The sequence below is a fragment of the Salmo trutta genome, chromosome 17, assembly GCF_901001165.1.
Source record: "Salmo trutta chromosome 17, fSalTru1.1, whole genome shotgun sequence".
Classification (NCBI taxonomy): domain Eukaryota; kingdom Metazoa; phylum Chordata; class Actinopteri; order Salmoniformes; family Salmonidae; genus Salmo; species Salmo trutta.
In genome coordinates this window covers 32841459-32868961 of record NC_042973.1, presented here as the reverse complement: position 1 = coordinate 32868961, position 27503 = coordinate 32841459, and the positions used below count along the sequence as shown (strand labels likewise).

At 42.7% G+C, this 27503-nt stretch overlaps 1 protein-coding gene across 1 annotated transcript in view; it reads right to left on the bottom strand.

Moving 5' to 3' along the window:
* Positions 1-1050: 1050 nt before the first annotated feature.
* Positions 1051-27503, bottom strand: part of ptprq (protein tyrosine phosphatase receptor type Q) — a 53180-nt gene continuing 26727 nt past the window's right edge. The window contains exons 25-43 of the mRNA XM_029696534.1: positions 10725-10843; positions 10456-10642; positions 10093-10334; positions 9861-9930; positions 9529-9687; positions 9067-9385; positions 8882-8955; positions 7176-7275; positions 5637-5765; positions 5209-5253; positions 4435-4461; positions 4139-4220; positions 3965-4055; positions 3820-3896; positions 3539-3673; positions 3314-3439; positions 2075-2356; positions 1797-1920; positions 1051-1706 (exon numbers count right to left, since the gene is read on the bottom strand). Coding sequence (XP_029552394.1) covers positions 1669-1706; positions 1797-1920; positions 2075-2356; positions 3314-3439; positions 3539-3673; positions 3820-3896; positions 3965-4055; positions 4139-4220; positions 4435-4461; positions 5209-5253; positions 5637-5765; positions 7176-7275; positions 8882-8955; positions 9067-9385; positions 9529-9687; positions 9861-9930; positions 10093-10334; positions 10456-10642; positions 10725-10843 — 2426 coding nt within the window. The 3' untranslated portion in view covers positions 1051-1668. The remainder of the gene's footprint in view (positions 1707-1796; positions 1921-2074; positions 2357-3313; positions 3440-3538; positions 3674-3819; positions 3897-3964; positions 4056-4138; positions 4221-4434; positions 4462-5208; positions 5254-5636; positions 5766-7175; positions 7276-8881; positions 8956-9066; positions 9386-9528; positions 9688-9860; positions 9931-10092; positions 10335-10455; positions 10643-10724; positions 10844-27503) is intronic.

Genomic DNA, 27503 nt, shown 5'->3' with positions numbered 1-27503 from the left:
GGGTGGAAAGGTTAGGTTGGGGACTAAGGCCAGAGCCTGAGCCACCTCCATAGGAGGAGGATTGGGGAGGGGGGTGGTGTAGCACGGGAGCCGTCGGTGACGGTAGCCACCTTCCCTCCCATTAGTTTAGGATTTATTTTTGTTTCGGGTTTATTTTTTATTTTTTTGTGTGTGAGGTGAATCAGGGGTCTGCACCTTTGGGGGGGGGGGGGGGTACCGTCATGTTCTGACCAGTAAAAGGGGTTATTTGTTATTGTCGTTTTGTCAGGACGTGGCAGGGGTGTGTTTGTTTTGTGTTGTCTGGGTTTTTTGGGTATTGTTTTGTATTTCTATGTTCGTATTTCTAGTATTTGTATGTTAGTTTTGGGAACGACCTCCAATTAGAAGCAGCTGGTTGTTGTTGCTTCTAATTGGAGGCCATATTTATATGGGTTTATTTTATCTTGTTTGTGGGTGATTGTTCCATGTATAGGCAAGGTTACCTTACAGGACTGTCGTGCGTTGTCTTGTTTTGTTTCAGTGTTCACGTATGAATAAAAATATAAGTATGGACACTTACCACGCTGCGTATTGGTCCGATATTTCTTACTCTTCATCAGAAGACAAATCTTATGACAGTCAGTCAATCTCTTTTGTGTTCACACAGCAAAGACTTTGGAAGTCGTCAGCCACTCAGCCTTGTTAAAATACTCCAAACCAGAAGGTGGCAGTAGCGTTGTTTGGCAATGCATATCCATGCGTATTGCTTATGGTCACGATTCTATTTTGTAGAAAGCCCCCAGATTTTTCATTTTTTTTTGTTGGCTCCCCCACATGGGGGTTTGTGCTTTCTGATTGGCTCCAAGTCAAGTTGTTGGCCACTGACGAGCATTGCGTAGGTTCGTCGCTACCGGGTCGGCACGCAGCAGGTACCGCTTTTGTTCTAGCAAGAGAAGGAACGGCCTCCCACAAGTACCTACAGTATCAGCAGTGAGATTCTCAGTGTATTTCATGCTTCACTCTTTTTGGGGTGTCATTTTTATACACTAAACAGCTCACTGAGAGACAGAGTAGGTGAGTAGTGGAGTTGATTTTACTTCGGGTCCAAAACACAGATGTGGAACAAAATACATCAAATACACAAGAACACCCCACAAATACATTATACCTCAAACCCCCCAATTACAATGACAAACATAGCAACACGTGATATAAACGTAGTAACACAGCGAAGAAAACATATGAACACAGTGACAACACTATTTGGCCGAAAAACTTAATATACAAGAAACCAATGAAATACACAGTGAAATGACTATTGCAAGATACCTGTAAACTTCCATGTGTGATATATATACACACACCTCTCTTTTCTGCCTGTGGATTTATACAAAAGATGCAGGACTTCACGAGGACTGTAATGGTGTGATGATTCAGGCCAGGTAAACAAAGTTTCTGTTGTGTTGTTTTGACCCTCCTGCCAGAAAAGGGCAAGTTGTGTTCCAAAAGAAGCTGGAGGAAACATTACTCTGTTTGGACTACACAATTCTCTCTCTATCATCTCTCTCCCTCTATCTCTGGTGGAGCAATCCATCTGACAAACAGTCAGTGTGTCCAGGATTTGGCCCCATGACCAAGGGATAGGTGTGTGTTCATCAGGTGTGAAGTTGACTGATAAGTTCTCAGCCTTTACATCGTAGTCTCCTCCCATTCCAGCTCAACATCACCTGCAAGAGCACAAAACAGTAGATATGTGAAATGTGCGTTAATGACGTATGTGTATGCTAGTGTGTGTTCTTGTATATGTGTGTGCTCACCCTCCATAGCTTCCAGTGAGTCCATCTTCTCCAGAGCAGAGTAGTTGATGAACCAGATGGACTGGCTGTTTCCTTTACTGTTCAGCAGATCCAGAGTACTCTGGTGTAGGAACATATACTGGGCCTGGGGACATGCATGAACAGACTCTCTAAGATTCTGTCTGGCAGGTTTGAATGCACCAGGAAAACTAGATCATACTATGAAGTATCATATCCATATCATAGTAAGAATATTTCATTATATTATGATACATGTTGTATAAATGCATATTTCTCACCAGGTTCTGCACCATACACATCCTCTCACTGCGTAGTTCAGCCACCAGACCGTAGATGTCCACAAAGTCGTGATCACTGACGTGTTGGATCAGGTGATCCAGCGTTATAAACACTCCTGTCCTGCCTACACCAGCACTGCAGTGCACCACGATAGTGGTGTTCTCATGCCTGTTGGCTCTGATGGCTCTAACAAACTGTATGAGTGTGGTGCTGGAATCTGGTACGCCATGCTCTGGCCAGGAGGTGTAGTTGAAGTGGTGAACCACCATGTAGTCCCCATGCTAGGGGGAGAAAGGGAGACAGACAGAGGGGGGAGGAGTGACAGAGGGAGAGAGAGCAAGGGAGTTAGAGAAGGAGAGAGAGAATAATGATTTTATTGTCAAGAGGATAACTCTGAACTTGTTTACTCTGGGGTACTCAAATATACACTGAGTGTACAAAACATTAGGAACACCTGCTCTTTCCATGACAGACTGACCAGGTGAATCCAGGTGAAATCTATGAACCCTTAATGATGTAACTTGTTAAATCCACTTCAATCAGTGTAGATGAAGGGGAGGAGACAATTGAAAGTAGGATTTTTAAGCCTTGAGACAATTGAGACATGGATTGTGTATGTGTGCTGTTCAGAGGCTGTACCGGCAAGACAAAATATTGAATTGCCTTTGAACGGAGTATGGCAGCAGGTGCCAGGTGCACCAGTTTGATTGTGTCAAGAACTGCAGTGCTGATAGATTTTTCACGCTCAATAGTTTCCTGAGTGTATCAACCAACAATGGTCCACAACCCAAAGAACATCCAGCCAACTTGATAACTGTGGAGGGCATTGGAGTCAACATGGGCCAGCATCCCTCTGGAACGCTTTTGACACCTTGTAGAGTCCATATCCCGATGAGTATTCAGACCACTTGAATTTTTCCAAATGTTGTTACGTTACAGCCTTATTCTAAAATGGATAAACTATTTTTTTCCCCTCATCAATCTACACACAATACCCCATAATGACAAAGCCAAAACAGTTGGCATGTTTGCTAATTTATATATATTTTTTAACAAATATCTTATTTAAATGTAAAAAAAAAATATCTCTTTGCCTTGTCATTATGGGGTATTGTGTGTAGATTGATGAGGAAAATAAACAATTTAATCCATTTTAGAATAAGGTTGTAACTTAACAAAAGGTGAAAAAAAGTCAAGGGGCCTGAATACTTTCCAAATGCACTGTGTTTGTGTGTTACCCGCTCCACTTTGAGAGCTCTGACGGTCCAGTCAGGATAAACGTCCTCTGTCAGCTTGGTGATGATGATGTCCCCAAACACTGTCACCGGCTTATTGTCCTCTGGCCAGTACTGATGACACCGGATCTAAACACACCCACACACAGCACACACACACAAAATTGGTGACCGGATCTAAACAGACATACAACCCTGACACTACTAAAACCTTGGTCCGGTCCTTACCCTTCCTTTCTCATAGCACTGTGTGAGCATAGCGATGGTTCGTGTGCGAGTCTCCCAGATCATCCTCCAGAAGTCAGCCACAGTACCGGGGAGAGGACCCTGGGTTGCTATGAACTCACTGGGACACAGGTAACCCTAAGGGGGAGAGGAAGAATGTTATAGCCAGAACAGAGTAGGTCACAGGTCTCCAGTTTTGTAGTAAACACAAACGTTGGGGTGTTTAGAAATGTGAGCTTCTCTGAAAGCATGAGTGTTCTCTTTTCTGTGTGTGTGACACTCACTGAGATGAAGCTAGCGTTAATGTAGTCAGATCCAGGCATGCCAGGTTCAGACAAGAGCTTCACACGGTTGTTGTTGTCTGTAGAGGAGATAATGTGTTAGGCTGTGTGTGTGTGTGTTACGCTCACTGTGTGTGTGTGTACATACAGGGTTTGATGTTAGTGAAGCGGTTCTTGGATCTGTTCCAGGGAAGGTCAGCGTCTGAAGTTGCTAGATCCTGCAGCAGTTTGGGCAACTCCTGGAGAAGACAGGGTTAACGCTGTCAATCCACGTACACGTACACATAGGTTTTCACAGAGGTCAGAGGTTAGAGTTACGTACTGCAAACTCTTCCTGGAACTTGGTGTTCTCGTTGGCACACAGATCCTCTACATGCTGCAAGAAAGACTTCTTATTGACCGGCCTGAGAGACAGAGATAATCAGAATCATGTTTATTGTCCTACAAGAGGAAAATCTTGGCACAGCTCACACATGAATACATAAACCAAATATGAAAACACAGATCAAACAAACAGGAGGTAAGAGAAATCCTTCCCAGGGCACCAATCCAAATATTATTGCCCAACCAACTCACATAATGTACGCATAGAACATACACACTCATTAGGTGACTTACTTAAGAGACTTTCTGTAGCTGAGAAGTCTGAAACAGAGTTGACAGAACAATATGAGTCACACCAGCACACTGTGAGTACAGCAGACTTTACTTTCCATTACTGTACAGTCACACCAGCACACTGAGTACAGCAGACTTTACTTTCCATTACTGTACAGTCACACCAGCACACTGTGAGTACAACAGACTTTACTTTCCATTACTGTACAGTTACACCAGTACACTGTGAGTACAGCAGACTTTACTTTCCATTACTGTACAGTCACACCAGCACACTGTGAGTACAGCAGACTTTACTTTCCATTACTGTACAGTTACACCAGTACACTGTGAGTACAGCAGACTTTACTTTCCATTACTGTACAGTCACACCAGCACACTGTGAGTACAGCAGTCTTTACTTTCCATTACTGTATAGTCACACCAGTACACTGAGTACAGCAGACTTTACTTTCCATTACTGTACAGTCACACCAGCACACTGTGAGTACAGCAGTCTTTACTTTCCATTACTGTATAGTCACACCAGTACACTGAGTACAGCAGACTTTACTTTCCATTACTGTACAGTTACACCAGTACACTGTGTACAGAAGACTTTACTTTCCATTACTGTACAGTTACAGACAGACTGGCACACTGAACAACACTTCAGTAGACTAAAGCTATGAGAGACAACAATACACACTGCCAACTGTAGCAATGCAACACAGCAACACACACACATGGAGTGCTATATAACAAGGGCTACACACACTGCCCACTACAACTTACTGGATGACAAATATCTCCTTCCGTCTAAAGAAGAAGGAGGAATACCTGGAGAGAGAGTTTGAGAGAGGAGTTGGAGCAAAGCTTGATGATTAGTTGATCATTTGAATCAGCTGTGTAGTGTTAGGGCAAAAGCCAAAACGTGTACCCCTTGGGGTCCCACTCTGGGTTAGAGTGAGAGTGGAAAGCACAGACAGCCTTGTGTGTGTTTATGTGTGTGCGTGTGTGTGTGTGTATGTATGTGCGTGCGTGTGTTAGCAGCAGCCATGCACATTCTGTAGGCATGCAGGTAGAGTAGTAGAGGCAGAGTGAGCATAATGTTACAGTGGGTAAACCTTTGTGAAGTTGTGTGCAAATGAAAGAGAGGGAGTGACTAAAATGAGTGTGTATGTGTGAGAAAAAGACACACACACAGGCATACACACACTGACCTGTGTAGTTTCTCTTCCTTCAGCTCCAGGTCAGCCACAGCAATCAGTTGATCCAGTTTAAACTTGGTCTCTATAATCTCCGCCTCCCGGGGAGAGTAGGTCCCGCCCTCCTTCTGACGCTGACGGATCCTGTCATTGGATGAGGAACATGTCAATCATTCTGACACAACTGACTATGGCTGGCTGGGTTTGAACTAGAAAACTTGAGGTTTTAGACTTCAATACTCTAAATAATACTTTTTAAATAAATTGGATTCCGAAGTATGTTAAGAACCAGAACAGTATTTGGAATGTCTTCTCTAAGTATTTATTTGACTCTGTTGGTGGTTTAGAATGTTTGCTTCGATGTAATTTTGATGTTGATAAAATCCCAGTAAAGTTGGTCAAATTCCATAAGCAGGCAATTTTAGCTTGGATGTTAGCGTATAAACACAATTGTCCCCTCACAGATACTTTATATGGAACAACAAAGATTTACGATTTAAAAATAAGTCTCTTTTCTTTCGTAACTGGTTTGAGAATGAAATTATTTTGGTTGGTCAGTTACTGAATGAGGATGGATATCTACTCTCATACGGGGAATTTCTTGATCAATTTCAAATACCAATAACCCAGAAAGAATATGCAATTGTTTTTGATGCGATTCCAAGGGGGGTTGTATCTCGTTTAAATTCCTCTGTGGTTGATGTAAGTAACATAGATTTACATGAAAATATATTCATTGGCAATATTAACATCAAAGATAAATGTAGTAATAAACAGATTAGGAATATTGTTTGTGATACTACAATTCCCTCAGCAAGATTCTTTTGGTCAAATATCTACGGTGATATACAATGGGGGAAAGCATGGAAAATTGCTAGCAAATATTGTATCAGTAACAAGGTAAAGGAAGTTTCATTTAAAATGCTACATAGAATTTATCCTGTGAAACATGTTTTGGAAAGATTCAAGCTGAATATTGACTATAACTGTGATTTCTGTGGAATGGAGAAGGAGACCATTTTGAATTAGTCTTTTGCCTGTATTTATAGTAGAATTTTTTGGATTGACATACAGAATTTTGTTACAAAAAAATAGGACCAGTCGTACTATTTAATGGTTTTGATATAATGATTTATTTCAGAAATTCTGACCGATAAAGATGTAGTATATTTAATTCAACTGCTAATAATACTAGGTAAATTTCATATTCACAAATGCAAATGGTCTAATTCAAAACCAATTTTATTTTCACTTTAGAAACTAATTTAATCAAAATGGCACTATTTTAACTAAAATGAAAAACAAAAAGGCAATTAAAACTTGTTATTAATGAATATGACTTGTTTGTTTAGGATTGCTTGCAATGTAAATAGTTTGTATGTATGCTTGTTTGCATGTGACTATTCCTCTTTTGTTTGTTGATATTTGTTAATAATAAAAATTTAAAAAATTATTAAAAACGTAAACAATAAAAAAATAAAAATATAGAAAAACAAAAAATAAATAACAAAAAAAAAAATACAAAACTAGAAGCATCAGCTGTAACCAGTTTACCTGACAGAGGCGTAGATGATGAGGATGAGCAGCAGGGCCAGGAAGAAGGAGAGGAGAACTCCCAGAATGATCTGTTCATCTCTGGTCAACAACCCATCCACTGACAGACAGGAGGGGTTGAGGGGAAGAGAAAAATTAAGTAGCCTTTCGTGAACTAACACTTGCACTTATATTGACAGGCTGCAATGGAGCGGGTCAAGAGCTTCAAGTTCTTCGGTGTCCAAATCCCTATGGACTTAAAATGGTCCACTCAACCACGCACAGTCGTAAAGAAAGTGCCTGAAGAGCTTATTTTCCCAAGCCACAAGACATAGCTAAAAGAATGGCTACACGGACTATGTGAGTTGACCCTTGCATTTTGTTTTTATTTTTGCACTGAGTATATGCATACTCACAGGACTCTACACACTCACACACACTGACAATCCAACACACGCATATCATGCACACACAAATACTAACTCCACACACACGTCCACACACTCACATACAATCATCATTTACGCTGCTTGAGCTCCTGTTCCTCTTATAGAATATTACCTCAAAAGTATCGTGGAGCTCCTGCAACTAAATGTAAACAGTACCGGCACCCAAAATGAGAACAGGTGTTGTACCGAAAATCTCCCCCCTGCTAGAATTCTCCCCCTCTTCGCGTTCTTCATTGCTGCGACTTGCTTGCTAGTTGAGATTACTGCTCTCCACTCCGTTCACTGACATAGTAGAAGAAAGCATTTTTGTCTGCAGTTTTCGGTTTGGCTATTTGTTTGAAGTGTATGTGGCGGTTCTAGTTGGTATTTCGCCCTGGGCGAACCCCCCTTCAGCGCCCGCACCCGGGGGCGCCCTGTGCCGCCCCCCCCCCCGGCAAGATGCAGCCCTAGGCGGCTGGCCATGTCACCCGTACCTAAATCCGCTACTGATTTTGTATTAGTCTATAAATAAATCTCTTTGCCAAAATTCGTCATCTCTCCCATGTTTTATTCGACTAGTAGTTGTTCTGAAATGTTTATTGCTTGCCTACATTTTACTCCCTCTATGTTTAATATAACACACATGCATTAATTATTAATTTAGGTTGCCTATCCTGACGAGAAGTTTGTTCTATAGAAAGTATTTGACTCTGATGTGTGTCACAGAAAGTATTTGACTCTAGGCACAAAATTGAGGAAATTAGAAGGGGGGGAGATTTTCTGCATGACACTGGAACCTATTTCAGTCAAAGTCAAGCACTGACTATACATATCTACCTCCATTAGTCCAGTATCTTTGCACATTGAAAATAATATGATATTGAAACTGACCCTGTATATAGATTCTAATTTTCTCGTGTTCTTCTTCTTTTTTATTGTGTGTTTTTGTTCTACCTTATGATACTTTTAGTATTGCATTACTATTGATTCCTGCATTGTTGGGTTTAGAGCAAGAAAGGCATTTCATTGTACTTGTGCATGTGACATTAACTTGAAACTTACTAGCTCTGAGTTTACTGATAGCTACTTATTTTAGGAAAAATGTACTTACTATGACTGAGATATGTGGTTGTCCCACCTAGTAATCTTAAGATAAATGCACTAACAGTAAGTTGCTCTGGATAAGAGCCTCTGCTAAATGACTAAAATGTAAAAAATTCAGAAGGAGTGAGAGTGGTGTTGTTTAATCAGTTTGCATCGGAGAGGAAAGATGTTTGTGGAGAGAAGAGGAGTGCTTACCTGCTGTTCTGATATGCTCAGAGTACTCAGAGTCTGTGTACTGGCCCCGGATGTTGGTGGCTCGGAACTTAAACCTGCCACACAGACAAAGACATGCACTGTATTGAACTTTGTACGTATGTGTGTACGTGTTTCTATCTATGTACACGTGTATGTGTTTACATGTTTGTGTTGTGTATACTCACACGTAGACAGTGTTTGGTTTGAGGGGTCCGTTACAGAGTGTGTTACTGTACTCTTCAGTCAGACAGTTGTCCTTCTCTCCGATGATATAGTGATCATCCTGGTGGTCTGTGCGCTCCCCCCCTGAGTCTCTATGTTCCAGAACCCTGTCCCTCACAATGCTGTGTCTAATGCGTGAGAAAGTGAGTCTGCTGGTTTGTGTGTCCATGCTCATACGGTCCCTCACACAGAGTGGGTTGGGGAAGCCATTGTCTGTTAGGTAGGGGGCGGGACGAGAGAGAAATGCTGTCTTCCAGTTAGTCAGGTTCATGCTGTCCATCACTGAGACAGAGAGACAGACAGATGTCAGACTAGACCTATAGCAGTGGCTCCTATATATTTTAGTTCAGGATATATTTTCTGTGCGATAGATGTGTGTTTATGTGTGTGTGTCTGAGCATGTTAGTGTGTGTGAGATGTTGTACCCCCAGATTCGGACACGATGACCTGGATGCTGTTGATTGGTCCGTTGTCATTGCTGTAGAAACAGGCTGGCATGCGAACAATGATGCTTCTGGAGGTTACCATGGCAACTCCTCCTCGGTCCAGCACCACCTGGGGTCTCTGGGTGGGCTTGGCAGGAGCTACCCACACACACACACACACACACATTTCTATATCATGAAGTGTTCATAGTGCATACACATATATTCACAATATGACACCCCCTACGACTAAGTTTCTAAGGCTGTTGGGGTTATAAAGGGGTTATGTAGGGATTATGAATGGGTTATGTAGTGTTTAAGTAGCACTGTACCTTTGATCCCCGTAGTGATCTGAACCTCTGAGCTGGGGGGGCTTAAACCTGCTCCGTTTACCGCTGCAATCTGTGTGTGAGAGAGAGAGTTGGTCGGAGTGTTTCAAGTGGTGAGAATCCTTTTTCAGAAAGCACAATTGTTCTGTGACACTGTGTGTGTTCCTCACCCGTATATTATAGTTGTGAACCATGTGTTTGTGTGGTTGTGCCTGTGTGTGTGTGAGATCCTCACCCGTATACTATAGTTGTAGCCTCCCTTCAGCCCATCGATGACTGCGGTCAGGGTACGGTTCTCGTTTTGGACCACGGTGAGGCGGTCGATGGTCATCTCTAGCTGGCCCTGGCGGTAGACCAGCACCGTATAGGAACTGATGTTCCCATTAGGCTCCTCCGGGGGGGCAAAGGTCACAAACACACGTGTCACTTCCTCTGGAATTATCTGGAGGGTCACGTTCTTAGGAGGATCCCTGGGCTCTGGAGGGAGGAGGGGAGAGGGATGGAGGGAGGATGAGGAGGAGGAGAGAGAGAGTGCTTAACTACCTTCTAGCAGTTGAATAAAGTCGCTACTGTATTACTGTATGTGTGGGTTCCTCACCCTCCTCCATTGTTCTGATGACAGTGGGCTCAGTGGCTTGTCCGTCCCGCCGTGCGTTCTCCAGTCGTCCAGTGAAGGCGGTCACGGTCACAGAGTAGCGAGTGAACGCAGTCAGGTTCGACACAACTACAGTCCTCAGCTCCTCTGGGCCGCGTACTACAGACTGGTTTAACCCCTCGCTATCCAGCTGAACAACAACACAACATACAGATGTAAGAAACTCCTTTTTTCTCATTATTATTTGAGTGTGTGTGTGCATGTGTACTCACAGAGATTACGTCTATGAGGTAGGAAGTGGGGCCGGTAATCACATCTGGGAGTTGCCATTCGATAAGGAGGCCGTTGGAGGACATGGTCATTGAGAGGTTGCTGGGAGGGGCATCAGGGTCTGAGGGGAGAGACAGGTATACATATACACATAGTGCCTGGGAGTGTAGGTACTTGTATTTCCAGTCACATCCAGAATTATTGCCACCCTTGATAAAGATGATAAAAAAGACTGTATAAAATAAATAATACAAATACTGAGCTATATTGTATGCAAATTTTAAAAATATATAAACCATACCAGTCAAAAGTTTGAACACAACTACTCATTCAAGGGTTATTCTTTATATTTACTATTTTCTACATTGTAGAATAAATGTAGGCGGCAGGTAGCCTAGTGGTTAGAGCATTGGGCCAGTAACCAAAAGGTTGCTGGATTGAATCCCTGAGCTGACAAGGTAAAAATCTGTTGTTCTGCCCCTGAACAAGGCAGTTAACCCACTATTCCTAGGCCTTCATTGTAAATAAGAATTTGTTCTTAACTGACTCCTGAGGGGAAAAAGGTTTTGTTGTGCCCTCCACAACTGTCTTGGAATGTTTGGACCATGATAGTTTGTTGGTGATGTGGACACTAAGGAACTTGAAACTAGAGGTCGACCGATTAATCGGAATGGCCGATTAATTAGGGCCGACTTCAAGTTTTCATAACAATCGGTAATCAGTATTTTTGGCCACCGATTTGCCGATTGTTTTAAATTTATTTATTTAAAAAATATATATAATAATTACACCTTTATTTAACCTGTTGGGGCTATTTTGCAACAGAACTCATATGGCAGGCAAAAACCTGAGAAAAATCCTTGTGAAAAACGCACCCAATATAAACAGGTTACTACTCTGGCCCAGAAAATAGAATATGCATATTATTAGTGGATTTGGATAGAAAACACTCTGAAGTATCTAAAACTGTTTGAATGATGTCTGTGAGTATAATAGAACTCATATGGCAGGCAAAAACTTGAGAAAAATCCTTGTGAAGGTTTTTTTAAATCTGTCACAGCGGTTGCATAAAGGAGATGGTTATCTATAATTCTTTGAATAACAGTTTAATATTTTATCAACGTTTATGATGAGTATTTTTGTAAATTGTTGTGCTGATTCACCGGCAGTATTGGAGGCAAAATATACTGCTCAAAAAAATAAAGGGAACACTTAAACAACACAATGTAACTCCAAGTCAATCACACTTCTGTGAAATCAAACTGTCCACTTAGGAAGCAACACTGATTGACAATAAATTTCACATGCTGTTGTGCAAATGGAATAGACAACAGGTGGAAATTATAGGCAATTAGCAAGACACCCCCAATAAAGGAGTGGTTCTGCAGGTGGTAACCACAGACCACTTCTCAGTTCCTATGCTTCCTGGCTGATGTTTTGGTCACTTTTGAATGCTGGCGGTGCTTTCACTCTAGTGGTAGCATGAGACGGAGTCTACAACCCACACAAGTGGCTCAGGTAGTGCAGCTCATCCAGGATGGCACATCAATGCAAGCTGTGGCAAGAAGGTTTGCTGTGTCTGTCAGCGTATTGTCCAGAGCATGGAGGCGCTACCAGGAGACAGGCCAGTACATCAGGAGACGTGTAGGAGGGCAACAACCCAGCAGCAGGACCGCTACCTCCGCCTTTGTGCAAGGAGGAGCACTGCTAGAGCCCTGCAAAATGACTTCCAGCAGGCCACAAATGTGCCTGTGTCTGCTCAAACGGTCAGAAACAGACTCCATGAGGGTGGTATGAGGGCCCGACGTCCACAGGTGGGGGTTGTGCTTACAGCCCAACACCGTGCAGGACGCTTGGCATTTGCCAGAGAACAACAAGATTGGCAAATTCGCCACTGGTGCCCTGTGCTCTTCACAGATGAAAGCAGGTTCACACTGAGCACATGTGACAGAGTCTGGAGACGCCGTTGAGAACGTTCTGCTGCCTGCAACATCCTCCAGCATGACCGGTTTGGTGGTGGGTCAGTCATGGTGTGGGGTGGCATTTCTTTGGGGAGCCGCACAGCCCTCCATGTGCTCGCCAGAGGTAGCCTGACTGCCATTAGGTACCGAGATGAGATCCTCAGACACCTTGTGAGACCATATGCTGGTGCGGTTGGCCCTGGGTTCCTCCTAATGCAAGACAATGCTAGAACGTATGTGGCTGGAGTGTGTCAGCAGTTCCTGCAAGAGGAAGGCATTGATGCTATGGACTGGCCCACCCGTTCCCCAGAACTGAATCCAATTGAGCACATCTGGGACATCATGTCTCGCTCCATCTACCAACGCAACGTTGCACCACAGACTGTCCAGGAGTTGGCGGATGCTTTAGTCCAGGTCTGGGAGGAGATCCCTCAGGAGACCATCCGCCACCTCATCAGGAGCATGCCCATGCATTATTGGGAGGTCATACAGGCACGTGGAGGCCACACACACTACTGAGCCTCATTTTGACTTGTTTTAAGGACATTACATCAAAGTTGGATCAGCCAGTAGTGTGGTTTTCCACTTTAATTTTGAATGTGACTCCAAATCCAGACCTCCATGGGTTGATAAATTGGATTTCCATTGATTATTTTTGTGTGATTTTGTTGTCAGCACATTCAACTATGTAAACAAAAAAGTATTTAATAAGATTATTTCATTCATTCAGATCTAGGATGTGTTATTTTAGTGTTCCCTTTATTTTTTTGAGCAGTGTATTTTCTGAACATCACGTGCCAATGTAAAATGCTGTTTTTGGATATAAAAATGAACTTTATCGAACAAAACATACATGTATTGTCTAACATTGAGTCGTAGGAGTGTCATCTGATGAAGATCGTCAAAGGTTAGTGAATATTTTAGCTGAATTTCTGTTTTTTGTGACCCTCTCCTTCTTGGAAAATGGCTGTGTGGTTTTTCTTATGTTGTCCCTGTCCTAACATAATCTAACTTTATGCTTTTGCTGTAAAGCCTTTTTGAAATCGGACAATGTGGTTACATTAAGGAGAAGTGTATCTTTAAAATGGTGTAAAATTGTCGTATATTTGAGAACTTTGAATTATGACATTTTGTTGTTTTGAATTTGGCGCTCTGATTTTTCACTGGCTGTTGAATAGTGTGAACCGGGGGTGGGACAGTAGCGTCCCACCTGCCCAAGAGAGGTTAGGTCATTTGTAATATTCATTTTAAAGAAATTTGTATACCTGATAATGATGATGGAGTTTAAAGTTCTTAGACATATTTGTAATTTGAACCAATGAGAAGACTGAAAGGGCAAAGCCTTAGACTAAGGGTAGGCTTCCTTAAGTCTATTTTCCTAGAACCATAAGGGTACAATGATTTGTCTTTGTGGAATTGTTCAGATTAGTGATTTTGATCTGATTATGTTATTTGAATATCTTTTGACCAGTAGTAGTATTCTTATACATTATCTAGCTAAGTTTATTTTCCCTTAGGTAGTCAGCTGTTGTTGTATTCAGTGGAAGAGATTTAACACAACAAGGCGGTGGAATTGATATAATAGTATTATTATATTTTGTTGTTGAATAAGGTTATAATCTTAGCAAGAAAAGTTTAATAATGGTAAGACTTAGGTTAACCTGTTAGGGTATAGGGGGCAGTATTGAGAATTTTTGAAAAAATATGTGCCCATTTTTAACTGCCTATTACACCAACTCAGAAGCTAGAATATGCATATTATTGTTCAGGTTTGGATTGAAAACACCCTAAAGTTTCAAAAACTGTTTGAATGGTGTCTGTGAGTATAACAGAACTCATTTGGCAGGCAAAACCCTGAGACAGATTCTGACAGGAAGTGGATACCTGATGTGTTGAATTGACTTTAAGCCTATACCATTGAAAAACAAAGGGAAGGAGGAATATTTTGACACTTCCTATTGCTTCCACAAGATGTCCCCAGCCTTTACAAAGTGTTTTGAGTGTTCTACAGTGAGATCTGACTGAAGAAGAGCCATGGAACGTGATGGCCCATTAGACACCTGGCGCGCGATTTGATGGTGGGTACTCTCATTCCGAAACGTTTTAAAAGAGAACCCAATGGTCCGCCTTGAATTTTATTCATGTTCTGGTTAAAAAAGGCCCTAATGATTTATGCGATACAACGTTTGACATGTTTGAACGAACGAAAATATATTTTTTCCGTTCTTGAAGTGAAGTGAAGTCCGGCTGGCTTAGATCATGTGCTACAACACGGAGGTTTTTGGACATAAATGATGAGCTTTTTTGAACAAAACTACATTCGTTATGGACCTGGGATTCTTTGGAAGTGACATCTGATGAAGAGAATCAAAGGTAATGGATTATTTACATAGTATTTTCGATTTTAGATCTCTGCAACATGGCGGTTAGTCTGTATCGCAATGCGTATTTTTCTGGCGCAGTGCTCAGATTATTGCAAAGTGTGATTTCCCAGTAAGGTTAATTTTAAATCTGGCAAGTCCATTGCGTTCAAGAGATGTAAATCTATAATTCTTTGAATGACAATATAATATTTTACCAATGTTTTCTAATATTAATTAATTATTTTGTTGTCGTGACTTGACTGCCGGTATTGGAGGGAAACGATTTCCTGAACATCAACGCCATAGTAAAACGCTGTTTTTAGATATAAATATGAACTTGATAGAACTAAAAATGCATGCATTGTCTAACATAATGTCCTAGGAGTGTCATCTGATGGAGATTGTAAAAGGTTAGTGCATAATTTTAGCTGATTTGATGGTTTTGGTGACGCCTGTCTTTGAATCGACAATACACTACACACAGCTATTGTCAATGTACTCTCCTAACATAACCTAACTTTATGCTTTCCCCGTAAAACCTTTTTGAAATCGGAAAACGTGGTTAGATTAAGAAGATGTTTATCTTTCAAAGGCTGTAAGTTAGTTGTATGTTTGAGAAATTTGAATTTTGACATTTATTTGGTTTCAAATTTGCCGCTCTTGAAATGCACCTGCTGTTGATAGGGTGCGCCACGGGGGGCACGCTAACGTCCCACATAGCCCCAAGAAGTTAAGTGTTTAGGACATATTCTAAACCAACAGGACAGGGATATATGACATCCGTGGTGATCCAGGATCATTGAGAGTATCAGATAAACTTACTTAACTATGCAATAATCTTGATATTACTACCATAGACATGTTGATTTTTCTAAAATCCAGGAGTGCAACCAGGGAGACAGTGAGACAGTTAGTCAATAGGTGGAAACAGAACCAATATTTGACACTGACTGTTATGAGAAAGAGCGACAGACAGATAGAAGGAAGGGCAGACGGAGAAGTCCTCCCCTGCACTGCTGAGACCTTGATGGTTTGGGAGTAGCAGGAGGAGAGCATAAGCCAGGAAGAGAAGATAGAAGTGACACAGAAGGTTTAGATAACAGTTACTGAGTGGAGACCAGCATAGTTAAATTATAAACAGGATTAGATGGCAAAGTGTAAGGCTCTCCCGAGAAATGGGGGACAGAAATAATACCGTGACAGACAGAAAAAGACAGAATAAGAATAAAAGGGGAAGAGAATTTGGTTCGCTTTTTGGAGACTATTTATGGAGACTATCGGCTCCATTGGTTTAAAAAAAAAGAATATGAAAAGTTAGGAGGAAGAGGCATGTATTTTAGTTTACGTTTAGTTTACATTTAAGGTTACGTTTGGTAAATTCGCTAGGAAGAGATATGATGATTTTGTTGAAAGTAGTTGTTACCCTAACTAAAAGGGGAATGAAAGCTTAGTTGGTTTCAGGAACTAAAGTGTTAGACACTGAACCATTGCCCAGACACTATTCTGCACAGCAGGCCGAAATAGTAGCATTGACTAGAGCCTGCGAAATAAGAAGGGAGAGAACGGTTACTATTTACACAGACAAGCACATAGCATTTAAAACCACACAAAGCAGCACAGATAAATCTTAACCTGTTAGGGCTAGGGGGCAGTATTTACACGGCCGGATAAAAAACGTACCCGATTTAATCTGGTTACTACTCCTGCCCAGTAACTAGAATATGCATATAATTATTGGCTTTGGATAGAAAACACCCTAAAGTTTAAAACTGTTTGAATGGTGTCTGTGAGTATAACAGAACTCATATGGCAGGCAAAAACCTGAGAAGATTTCATGCAGGAAGTGGCCTGTCTGACAAGGAGTCGTTCTTCTTGTCTCTGTTTATTGAAGAGTGGGGATCTTAGCTGTAACGTGACACTTCCTACGGCTTCCATAGGCTCTCAGAGCCCGGGAAAAAGCTGAACGATGACGAGGCAGCCCCAGGCTGAAACACATTATCGCCTTTGCCAAGTGGCCGATAAGAGGACAAAGGAATTAGGCGCGTGCCCGAGTCGACCCCGTGCTGTATTTTCTTTCGGCTGTTTACCTAATTGCAGATTCCCGGTCGGAATATTATCGCTTTTTTACGAGAAAAATGGCATAAAAATTGATTTTAAACAGTGGTTGACATGCTTCGAAGTACGGTAATGAAATATTTAGAAATCTTTTGTCACGAAATGCGCCGTGCGCATGACCCTTATTTACCATTGGGATAGTGTCTTGAACGCACGAACAAAACGTCGCTGTTGGAACATAACTATGGATTATTTTGGACCAAACCAACATTTGTTATTGAAGTAGAAGTCCTGGGAGTGCATTCTGACGAAGTACAGGAAAGGTAATCAAACTTTTCTAATAGTAAATCGGAGTTTGGTGAAGGCTTAACTTGGTGGGTGTGTAAATAGCTAGCCCTGTGATGCCGGGCTATCTAATTAGAATATTGCAAAATGTGCTTTCACCGAAAAGCTATTTTAACCTCTCTGGCGCATGTGGGACGAACTCGTCCCACCTACGTAACAGCCACTGAAATCCAGTGGCGCGATTTTTGAATCGTTAGAAATACTATTACTTCAATTTCTCAAACATATGACTATTTTACAGCTATTTAAAGACAAGAATCTCGTTAATCTAACCCCACTGTCCGATTTCAAAAAGGCTTTACAACGAAAGCAAAACATTAGATTATGTCAGCAGAGTGCCCAGCCAGAAATAATCAGACACCCATTTTTCAAGCTAGCATATCATGTCACATAAACCCAAACCACAGCTAAATGCAGCACTAACCTTTTATGATCTTCATCAGATGACACACCTAGGACATTGTGTTATACAATACATGCATGTCTGTTCAATCAAGTTCATATTTATATCAAAAAACAGCTTTTTACATTAGCATGTGACGTTCAGAAAAAGCATAACCCCCGCAAACTTCCGGGGAATTTACTAACAGTTTGCTAAATTACTCACGATAAACGTTCACAAAAAGCATAACAATTATTTTAAGAATTATAGATACATTACTCCTCTATGCACTCGATATGTCCGATTTTAAAATAGCTTTTCGGATGAAGCACATTTTGCAATAATCTAAGTACATAGCCCGGCATCACAGGGCTAGCTATTTAGATACCCACCCAGGTCAGCCTCCACCAAAATTACATTCCCTATAAGAAAAATGTTCTTACCTTGCTTGTTCTTCGTCAGAATACACTGCCAGGACTTCTACTTCAATAACAAATGTTGGTTTGGTCCCAAATAATCCATCGTTATATCCAAACAGCGACGTTTTGTTCGTGAGTTCTAGACACTATCAGAATGCTTCATCACGGTGTCGCGCATGGCGCATTGGCGTGACAAAAATGTCTAAATATTCCATTACCGTACTTCGAAGCATGTCAACTGCTGTTTAAAACCAATTTTTATGCCATTTATCTCGTAGATAAGTGATAATATTCCGACCGGGAATATGCATTGAGCCTAAACAGCCAAATAAAATTTCTCCTCAGGAGCAAATCGTGCACGCGCCTCATTCAAAGGTCCTCTGAGCCGCCACTTGCCAAAGCCGATAATGTGTTTCAGCCTGAGGCTCCCTCGTCAACCTTCAGTTATTTCCCGGGCTCTGAGAGCCTATCGGAGCCCTGGGAATTGTCACGTTACAGCTAAGATCCTTACTTTTCAATAAACAGATGCAAGACGCACGACTCCTTGTCAGACAGGGTACTTCCTGCTTGAAACCTTGTCAGATTTTTGCCTGCCATAGGAGTTCTGTTATACTCACAGACACCATTCAAACAGTTTTAGAAAATTCAGAGTGTTTTCTATCCAAACCTGAACAATAATATGCATATTCTAGCTTCTGAGTTGGTGTAGGAGGCAGTTAAAAATGGGCACATATTTTTTCCAAAATTCTCAATACTGCCCCCTATCCCAAACAGGTTAAAATCGGACATATCGAGTGCATAGAGGAGTTCTGTATCTATAATTCTTAAAATAATTGTTATGCTTTTTGTGAACGTTTATCGTGAGTAATTTAGTAAATTGTCAGTAAATTCATCGGAAGTTTGCGGGGGGTATGCTAGTTCTGAACGTCACATGCTAATGTAAAAAGCTGGTTTTTGATATAAATATGAACTTGATTGAACAAAACATGCATGTATTGTATAACATAATGTCCTAGGTGTGTCATCTGATGAAGATCATCAAAGGTTAGTGCTGCATTTAGCTGTCTTCTGGGTTTTTGTGACATTATATGCTAGCTTGAAAAATGGGTGTCTGATTATTTCTGGCTGGGTACTCTGCTGACATAATCTAATGTTTTGCTTTCGTTGTAAAGGCTTTTTGAAATCGGACAGTGTGGTTAGATTAACGAGAGTCTTGTCTTTAAATAGCTGTAAAATAGTCATATGTTTGAGAAATTGAAGTAATAGCATTTCTAAGGTATTTGAAAATCGCGCCACAGGATTCAACTGGCTGTTATGTAGGTGGGACGATTTGGTGCCACCTGCCCTAGAGAGGTTAAAGAAGATAAGACCCTTGACAGGGAATTGTTACAGGATAGCCGAGAAGGAACGCCCCAGGAAGAATTGGACATGTGGAAAATGAAAGGGGCAATCCTACAAGAGAAGGTCTGACATAAGGATAATTTACTAATCTTACCAAAGACACTGTTTAGATATGCGGCAATATTGACACATGGGCGGAGCCAGGTGTCAACAGGGAGGAAGGATGGTAGAGCAGGTAAAGAAACACTGCAGGTTAGGAAAGACTTAGCGGCCTAGAAGATAATTACTTAAAGGTTAGGAAAGACTTAGTGGCCTAGAGGATAATTACTTTTAAAAATTATTATTTTTTTAATTTTCCAACTTTTGGAAATGGACCTTATTGAACTATTCCGAAGTGAGGGGAAGAAGGGGTGTTTAAGGGCTGAAAGGTAATCGTTAATGTGACTGACTTAGGTTTAGAAGAACAGGAGAAAATTCTTAACCTCACAGCACCTATAACTGATGTAGGGTGGGCTAGTACCAGCAAAGGACGCATACGACAGAAACTACCAAAAAGGGTGGTTAGGAACTTGCGCCCCGGGGTTATTGGTCCAACCAGTTCGAGTTAGTCATCAGAGGCCAGTTATAGGTGTCAGGGATTTCGTCGTCGTCAAACGATATGGCGAAATCATCGTCGGAAAAGGAGGACCAATATGCAGCAGAATTATGTATGTTCATCTTGAAGTTTTATTAACTCAAAAGTGAACACAAAATAATAAACAACGTACTCACGATCTACTAGACAGTCCTGTTAGGCTCACACACGCTAAGCAAGAAACAATCTCCCACAAATGACAAACACAAACACACCCATATATATGGGACTCTCAATCAAAGGCAAAGAGAAAACACCTGCCTTCAATTGAGAGTCCCAACCCCAATTAATCAACCATAGAAACACACTCACTAGACTCCATATAGAAATACATAAACATAGACCACAAACCAAAAACCTGGAAATACTAAATCAAACGCCCTTTTACCAAAACACCACCCCGAACCACAAAACAAATACCCTCTGCCACGTCCTGACCAAAATACAATGACAATTAACCCTTATACTGGCCAGGACGTGACAATAGGAGGCTAAAGTAGGCACAGGAGGAGTTTTGACTAGGATGGGAGTAGCCTTGTCTAGATGGATGCTATTGGCATCCCCATGGGAGTTCCAGATGAATATGAAGCTATGAATCAAATAGGTGAAGGCTGTACCACTACATTATTTTGGTGGTTGACAATAAATAAAAATGTTGATTGGATTAATGACATCTATTATAATCAACAGAGATTCATGAATGAAACCGGGGATGCAGTAAAGGGGTTCTCTGACCAATTATCCGCCACCTCCCTCATGACCTAAAATAGACTGACTCTCGATATGTTATTGGCAGAGAAGGGTGGTGTAGGTAGAATGATTGGGTTTCATTGCTGCACGTACATTCCTGATAACACAGCTTCAGATGGATCAGTGACTAAGGTCCTGGCCGGTTTGACCACATTAGCTCATGAGGTAGCAGAGAACTCTGGGGTAGATACTTCCCTGACAGGGTGGTTCGATAGCATGTTTGGGAAATGGAAAAGTATATAAGTTGTCACGCCCTGACCAGGTGAACTCTTCTATTTTGGTCAGGGTGTGGCATTTCTATAGTTTATTTTCTATGTTTTTGGTATAGCCTTGCTTTGGGGCGTATTTCTATGTTGGGTTCTGTCGATTCCCAATCAGAGACAGCTGTCGCTAGTTGCCTCTGATTGGGGAATCATATTTAAGTTCCTTTTCCCCCCACGATGTTTGTGGGTTGTTGTCTCTTTTTTGTTGGAGCAGTAGCGATACGTTTATTCTCTGTTTTGACCGTGTTATTTCAGTCTGTAATAAATAACATGTGTTCGCTCCCAGCTGCGCCTTGGTCCACTTCTTCCTTCCTGCACGACGATCGTTACAGAACAACCCACCGAACCAGGACCAAGCAGCGGGAGGATAAGGAGCACGAGAGATGGGCTCGCGAGGGGAAGGAGTTCTGGACCTGGGAGGAGATCATGTCGGGGAAAGGACCCTGGCGGAAGGATTCCCAGGTTGAGGAGGTGATGCCAGCTGGTGGAAGGAGTCGCAGGCGACGGTCGAGGAGGCCCGGAAGACACCCCCAAGAATTTTTTTTTGGGGGGCTAATGGGGTGGTCCGGAAGGGCAGAGGAAGAGCCCAGACCACTCCTCTCGTGGGCGATAACGGCGAAGGAGGAGGCAGAGATGTGGCAGGTCCTGGAGGACCTGCATAGGGACAGCGTGGAGGAAGAGCCTTGGGTGGCAGAGGTGCGCACGGTATCGCCAGTGCGCCTGCACAGCCCAGTGCGCTCTGTGCCAGCGCCCCACATTTGCCGGGCTAGGGGGAGTGTTCAGCGAGGACGTGTTGTGCCGGCTCAGCGCTCCTGGCCTCCGGTGCCCCTTCTCGGTCCGATGTATCCTGCGCCGAGGACGCGTACTGTGTCTCCGGTACGGCTGCACAGCCCAGTGCGTTCTGTGCCAGCGCTCCACACTTGCCAGGCTAAGGTGGGCGTTGGGCCAGAACGGGTGATGTCAGCTGTGCACTCCAGACCTCCAGTGCGCCTCCTCGGTCCAGGATATCCGGCGCCGCTTAGGCGCACTGTGTCGCCGGTGTGCGGTCACGGTCCAGCACGTCCTGTGCCGGCACCTCGCCCTTGCCGGGCGAATGTGGTGCGTGTCCACAGTCCAGTCCGGCCCTTCCCTGCTCCCCGCACCAGGTTAGTGGTGCGTGTCCCCAGTCCTGTCCGGCCCATCCCTGCTCCCCGCACCAAGCCAGTGTTGCGTGTCCCCAGTCCTGTCCGGTCCATCCCTGCTCCCCGCACCAAGTTAGTGGTGCGTGTCCACAGTCCAGTCTGGCCCGTCCCTGCTCCCCGCACCAAGCCAGTGGTGCGTGTCCCCAGTCCAGTCCGGCCCGTCCCTGCTCCCCGCACCAGGTTAGTGGTGCGTGTCCCCAGTCCTGTCCGGCCCATTCCTGCTCCCCGCACCAAGCCAGTGGTGCGTGTCCCCAGTCCAGTCTGGCCCGTCCCTGCTCCCCGCACCAAGCCAGTGGTGCGTGTCCCCAGTCCAGTCCGGCCCGTCCCTGCTCCCCGCACCAGGTTGGTGGTGCGTGTCCCCAGTCCAGTCCGGCCCGTCCCTGCTCCACGCACCAGGTTGGTGGTGCGTGTCCCCAGGCCAGTCCGGCCCGTCCCTGCTCCCCGCACCAGGTTGGTGGTGCGTGTCCCCGGTCCTGTCCGGCCCGTCCCTGTTCCCCGCACCAGGCCCACGGCGCGTGTCCACAGTCCGGCACGGCCTGTGTCCGGTCCACCGGTGACCAGTCCTGTTCCGGTCGGCGGCTCCGCTCCGGAGCCTGAGCATGCCGCTCCACCGTGGTCCAGTCCGGGCCAGAGGGGTAGGGCTAGGGTGGAGGCAGGGGTAGAAACACGCCCGGGGCCAGAGCCTCCACCGAGGGTGAGGCGCCCACCCGGGTCCCCCCCTAATAGACTTTAGGTTGGTGCGCCGGGAGTATGCACCGTTGGAGGGGGGGTACTGTCACGCCCTGACCAGGTGAACTCTTCTATTTTGGTCAGGGTGTGGCATTTCTATAGTTTATTTTCTATGTTTTTGGTATAGCCTTGCTTTGGGGCGTATTTCTATGTTGGGTTCTGTCGATTCCCAATCAGAGACAGCTGTCGCTAGTTGCCTCTGATTGGGGAATCATATTTAAGTTCCTTTTCCCCCCACGATGTTTGTGGGTTATTGTCTCTTTTTTGTTGGAGCAGTAGCGATACGTTTATTCTCTGTTTTGACCGTGTTATTTCAGTCTGTAATAAATAACATGTGTTCGCTCCCAGCTGCGCCTTGGTCCACTTCTTCCTTCCTGCACGACGATCGTTACATAAGTACTGTATTGTGGGCTGCTTTCACCTGTATGAGTGTGTTAGTATTGTGTGGATGTTGTTTGGTCCCATGTGTGGTTTAATCACCAGAACTCTAGAGAGATCGTTGATGCAGCAGATGGTGAGATATGGACCGATTCCGAGCTCCAACCAGTGGGATGACGAATACAGGCCTCCAGGCTTGGAAGATGGCTCCATCTCTTTTAACCACGAGGAGCCAATGTTTGATGAGACCGTTTTCAATGTTTAGATTGCCTGTTCCTTTCATGATAATTATGATGTAAATCATGAAATGAAGTGTCATAATTGGAGATAGGCCCAGGACAGTCATTGATGAGTATCGGATGTATATACATGTATTGGTTTGGTTAATCCGTGTATCACAATTATGTTTCCATATAGCATTTGATAATCAATGTGAATTATTTAGTCATTTAAGGGTGGTGGAATGATAAGGAAATTATATAATAAAGGTAAATGAATAAAGAATCCCTCCTTGAAACGTAACTGATTAGTCATTAGTAGATATGTAGCATGTGTGATGAATAATTAACCTGTCTGGGAACCTGGGACATTTGCGTCCCACCCGAGTCAACAGCCAGTGGAATCGCGTTGCGCGAAATACAAATACCTCATAAATGCTATAACTTCAATTTCTCAAACATATGACTATTTTACACCATTTTATAGATACACCTCTCCTGAATTGAACCACGTTGTCCGATTTCAAAAAGGCTTTACAGCAAAAGCAAAACATTAGATTATGTTAGGAGAGTACCCTGCCAAAAATAATCACACTGCCATTTTGAAAGCAACTAGCATGCATCACAAATACCCAAAACACAGCTAAATGCGGCACTAACCTTTGACAATCTTCATCAGATGACACTCCTAGGACATCACGTTACACAAGACATGCATTTTTTTGTTCGATAAAGTTCATATTTATATATAAAAACAGCATTTTACATCGGCGTGTGACGTTCAGAAAATATTTTCCCTCAAATGCTTCCGGTGAATCAGCACTACAATTTACAAAATTACTATTCGAAAACATTGTTAAAATTTAATATTGTCATTCAAAGAATTATAGATTAACATCTCGTGAATGCAACCGCATTGCCAGATTTAAAAATAACTTTACTGGGAAATCACACTTTGCAATAAACGAGGTGCTATGCTCAGAAAAATAGGCTAGGCGATACAGGTTAGCGCCATCTTGGAACCATCTAAAATCAAATATACTATTGTAAATATTCCCTTACCTTTGATTATCTTCATCAGAAGGCACTTCCAGGTATCCCAGGTCCACAACAAATGTAGTTTTGTTCGAAAAAGTTAATAATTTATGTCCCAATAGCTCCTTCTTGTTAGCACGTTCCAAAGGCTACTCATAATGTATGAGACGCGCAGGACTTGTCGCCACGAATGTGCAAAAAATATATATTTACGTTCGTTCAAACATGTCAAACGTTGTATAACATAAATCTTTAGGGCCTTTTTCAATCAGAGCTTCAATAATATTCAAGGCGGACGATTGCATTGTCTTACTAAACATTTCGGAACGAAAGGGTACCCACGGGCGCCCGCATCATAGTAGTAATGGCCCTCCCCCTATGACCAACTTTCCAGGCCTCTCGTTCGGTCAGTTTTTACCGGAGAAAACGCAAACCACTTTGTAAAGACTGTTGACATCTAGTGGAAGCCTTAGGAAGTGAATCCTAACTCACGGTGTGTTTCATAGGCAAAGTGTTGAAGGTGATTCCACAAATCAGATTTCCACTTCCTGCATGGAATCTTCCCAGGTTTTGGCCTGCCATATGAGTTATGTTATACTCACAGACACCATTCAAACAGTTTTAGAAACTTTAGTGTGTTTTCTATCCAAATCTACTAATTATATGCATATTCTAGTTACTGGGCAGGAGTAGTAACCAGATTAAATCGGGTACGTTTTTTATCCGGCCGTGCAAATACTGCCCCCTAGCCCCAACAGGTTAAAGTACTGAACGTAAGTCCCATAAGGCCTAGTAGAGGCCCAGGAGGAAGAGAATTGTGTGTGTGTTAGTGGGCCTAAGGGAACTGGAGACATGTGTGTGTGACCCGACCTGAAGAGGCTTGGAAGAAACAGGGAGTAACCTTCAAGGTCCCCCTAATCTCGGGGGAAAGGAACAGGCAGCGCTGGATAGTGATTAACAGTGGTGAGAAGTCCGGGGAGGGATACTATTCACCTACTGTTTGTGTGTATGGATGTGCGTAGGATATCTACTGTTTGTGTGGAGGTATGTGCGTAAGCGGGGAGGGAGCATAAAATTAACTTCTTTGTATAATGTACTTCAGAACGTTCTCCGAATAAACTGTACAGACCTTTTGCAGAAAGCTGAGTCCTTGCCTAATTATTATTATTAACCCAGTGTCTTACAAACCTTGGGGATTAGTCAAGGCTTATTGATTGTTAATTATTATCATTGGGATTCGAAAATTCCCGTGACACAAGCGCATTTGCGAAATAAGCACTGTCGTTGCACCAATGTACCTAACCATAAACATCAATGCCTTTCTTTAAAATCAATACACAAGTATATATTTTTAAACCTGCATATTTAGTTAATGTTGCCTGCTAACATGGAATTGTGTCACTGCTCTTGCGTTCATTGCACGCAGAGTCAGGGTATATGCAACAGTTTGGGCCGCCTGGCTCGTTGCGAACTAATTTGCCAGAATTTTACGTAATTATGACATACCATTGAAGGTTGTGCAATGTAACAGTAATATTTAGACTTAGGGATGCCACCCGTTAGATAAAATAGGGACTGGTTCCGTATTCCACTGAAAGAAAAAAGGTTTTGTTTTCGAGATGATAGTTTCCGGATTCGACCATATTAATGACCAAAGGCTCGTATTTCTGTGTGTTTATTATATTATAATTAAGTCTATGATTTGATAGAGCAGTGTGAATGAGCGATGGTAGGCACCAGCAGGCTCGTAAGCATTCATTCAAACAGCACTTTCGTGCGTTTTGCCAGCAGCTCTTCGCAATGCCTTGCGCTGTTTATGACTTCAAGCCTATCAACTCCCAATATTATGCTGGTGTAAGCAATGTGAAATGGCTAGCTAGTTAGCGGGTGCGCGCTAATAGCGTTTCAAACGTCACTCGCTCTGAGACTTGGAGTAGTTGTTCCCCTTGCTCTACATGGGTAACGCTGCTTCAAGGGTGGCTGCTGTCGATGTGTTCCTGGTTCGAGCCCAGGTAGGAGCGAGGAGAGGGACGGAAGCTATACTGTTACACTGGCAATACTAAAGTGCCTATAAGAACATCCAATAGTCAAAGGTATATGAAATACAAATCGTATAGAGAGAAATAGTCCTATAATTCCTATAATAACTACAACCTAAAACTTCTTACCTGGGAATATTGAAGACTCATGTTAAAAGGAACCACCAGCTTTCATATGTTCCCATGTTCTGAGCAAGGCACTTAAACGTTAGCTTTCTTACATGGCACATATTGCACTTATACTTTCTTCTCCAACACTTTGTTTTTGCATTATTTAAACCAAATTGAACATGTTTCATTATTTATTTGAGGCTAAATTGATTTTATTTATGTATTATATTAAGTTAAAATAAGTGTTCATTCAGTATTGTTGTAATTGTCATTATTACAAATAAAGGGGAAAAATCGGCCGATTAATCGGTATCAGCATTTTTTGGGCCCTCCAATAATCGGCATCGTTATCGGCGTTGAAAAATCATAATCGGTCGACCTCTACTTGAAACTCTCGACCCGCTCCACTACTGATTATGTTTTGCTTTTCGTGTATTGTTGTCTATAATAATGTGTGTTTTAATGTGTAGTTTAATGTGTTTATTGTATTTTGATGTATGTTGTGGTGCTATACAGGGCTCAACTGGTCTCAACATTGAATCTTTTTTTGTATCGTCATTAGCACCATATTCATTAT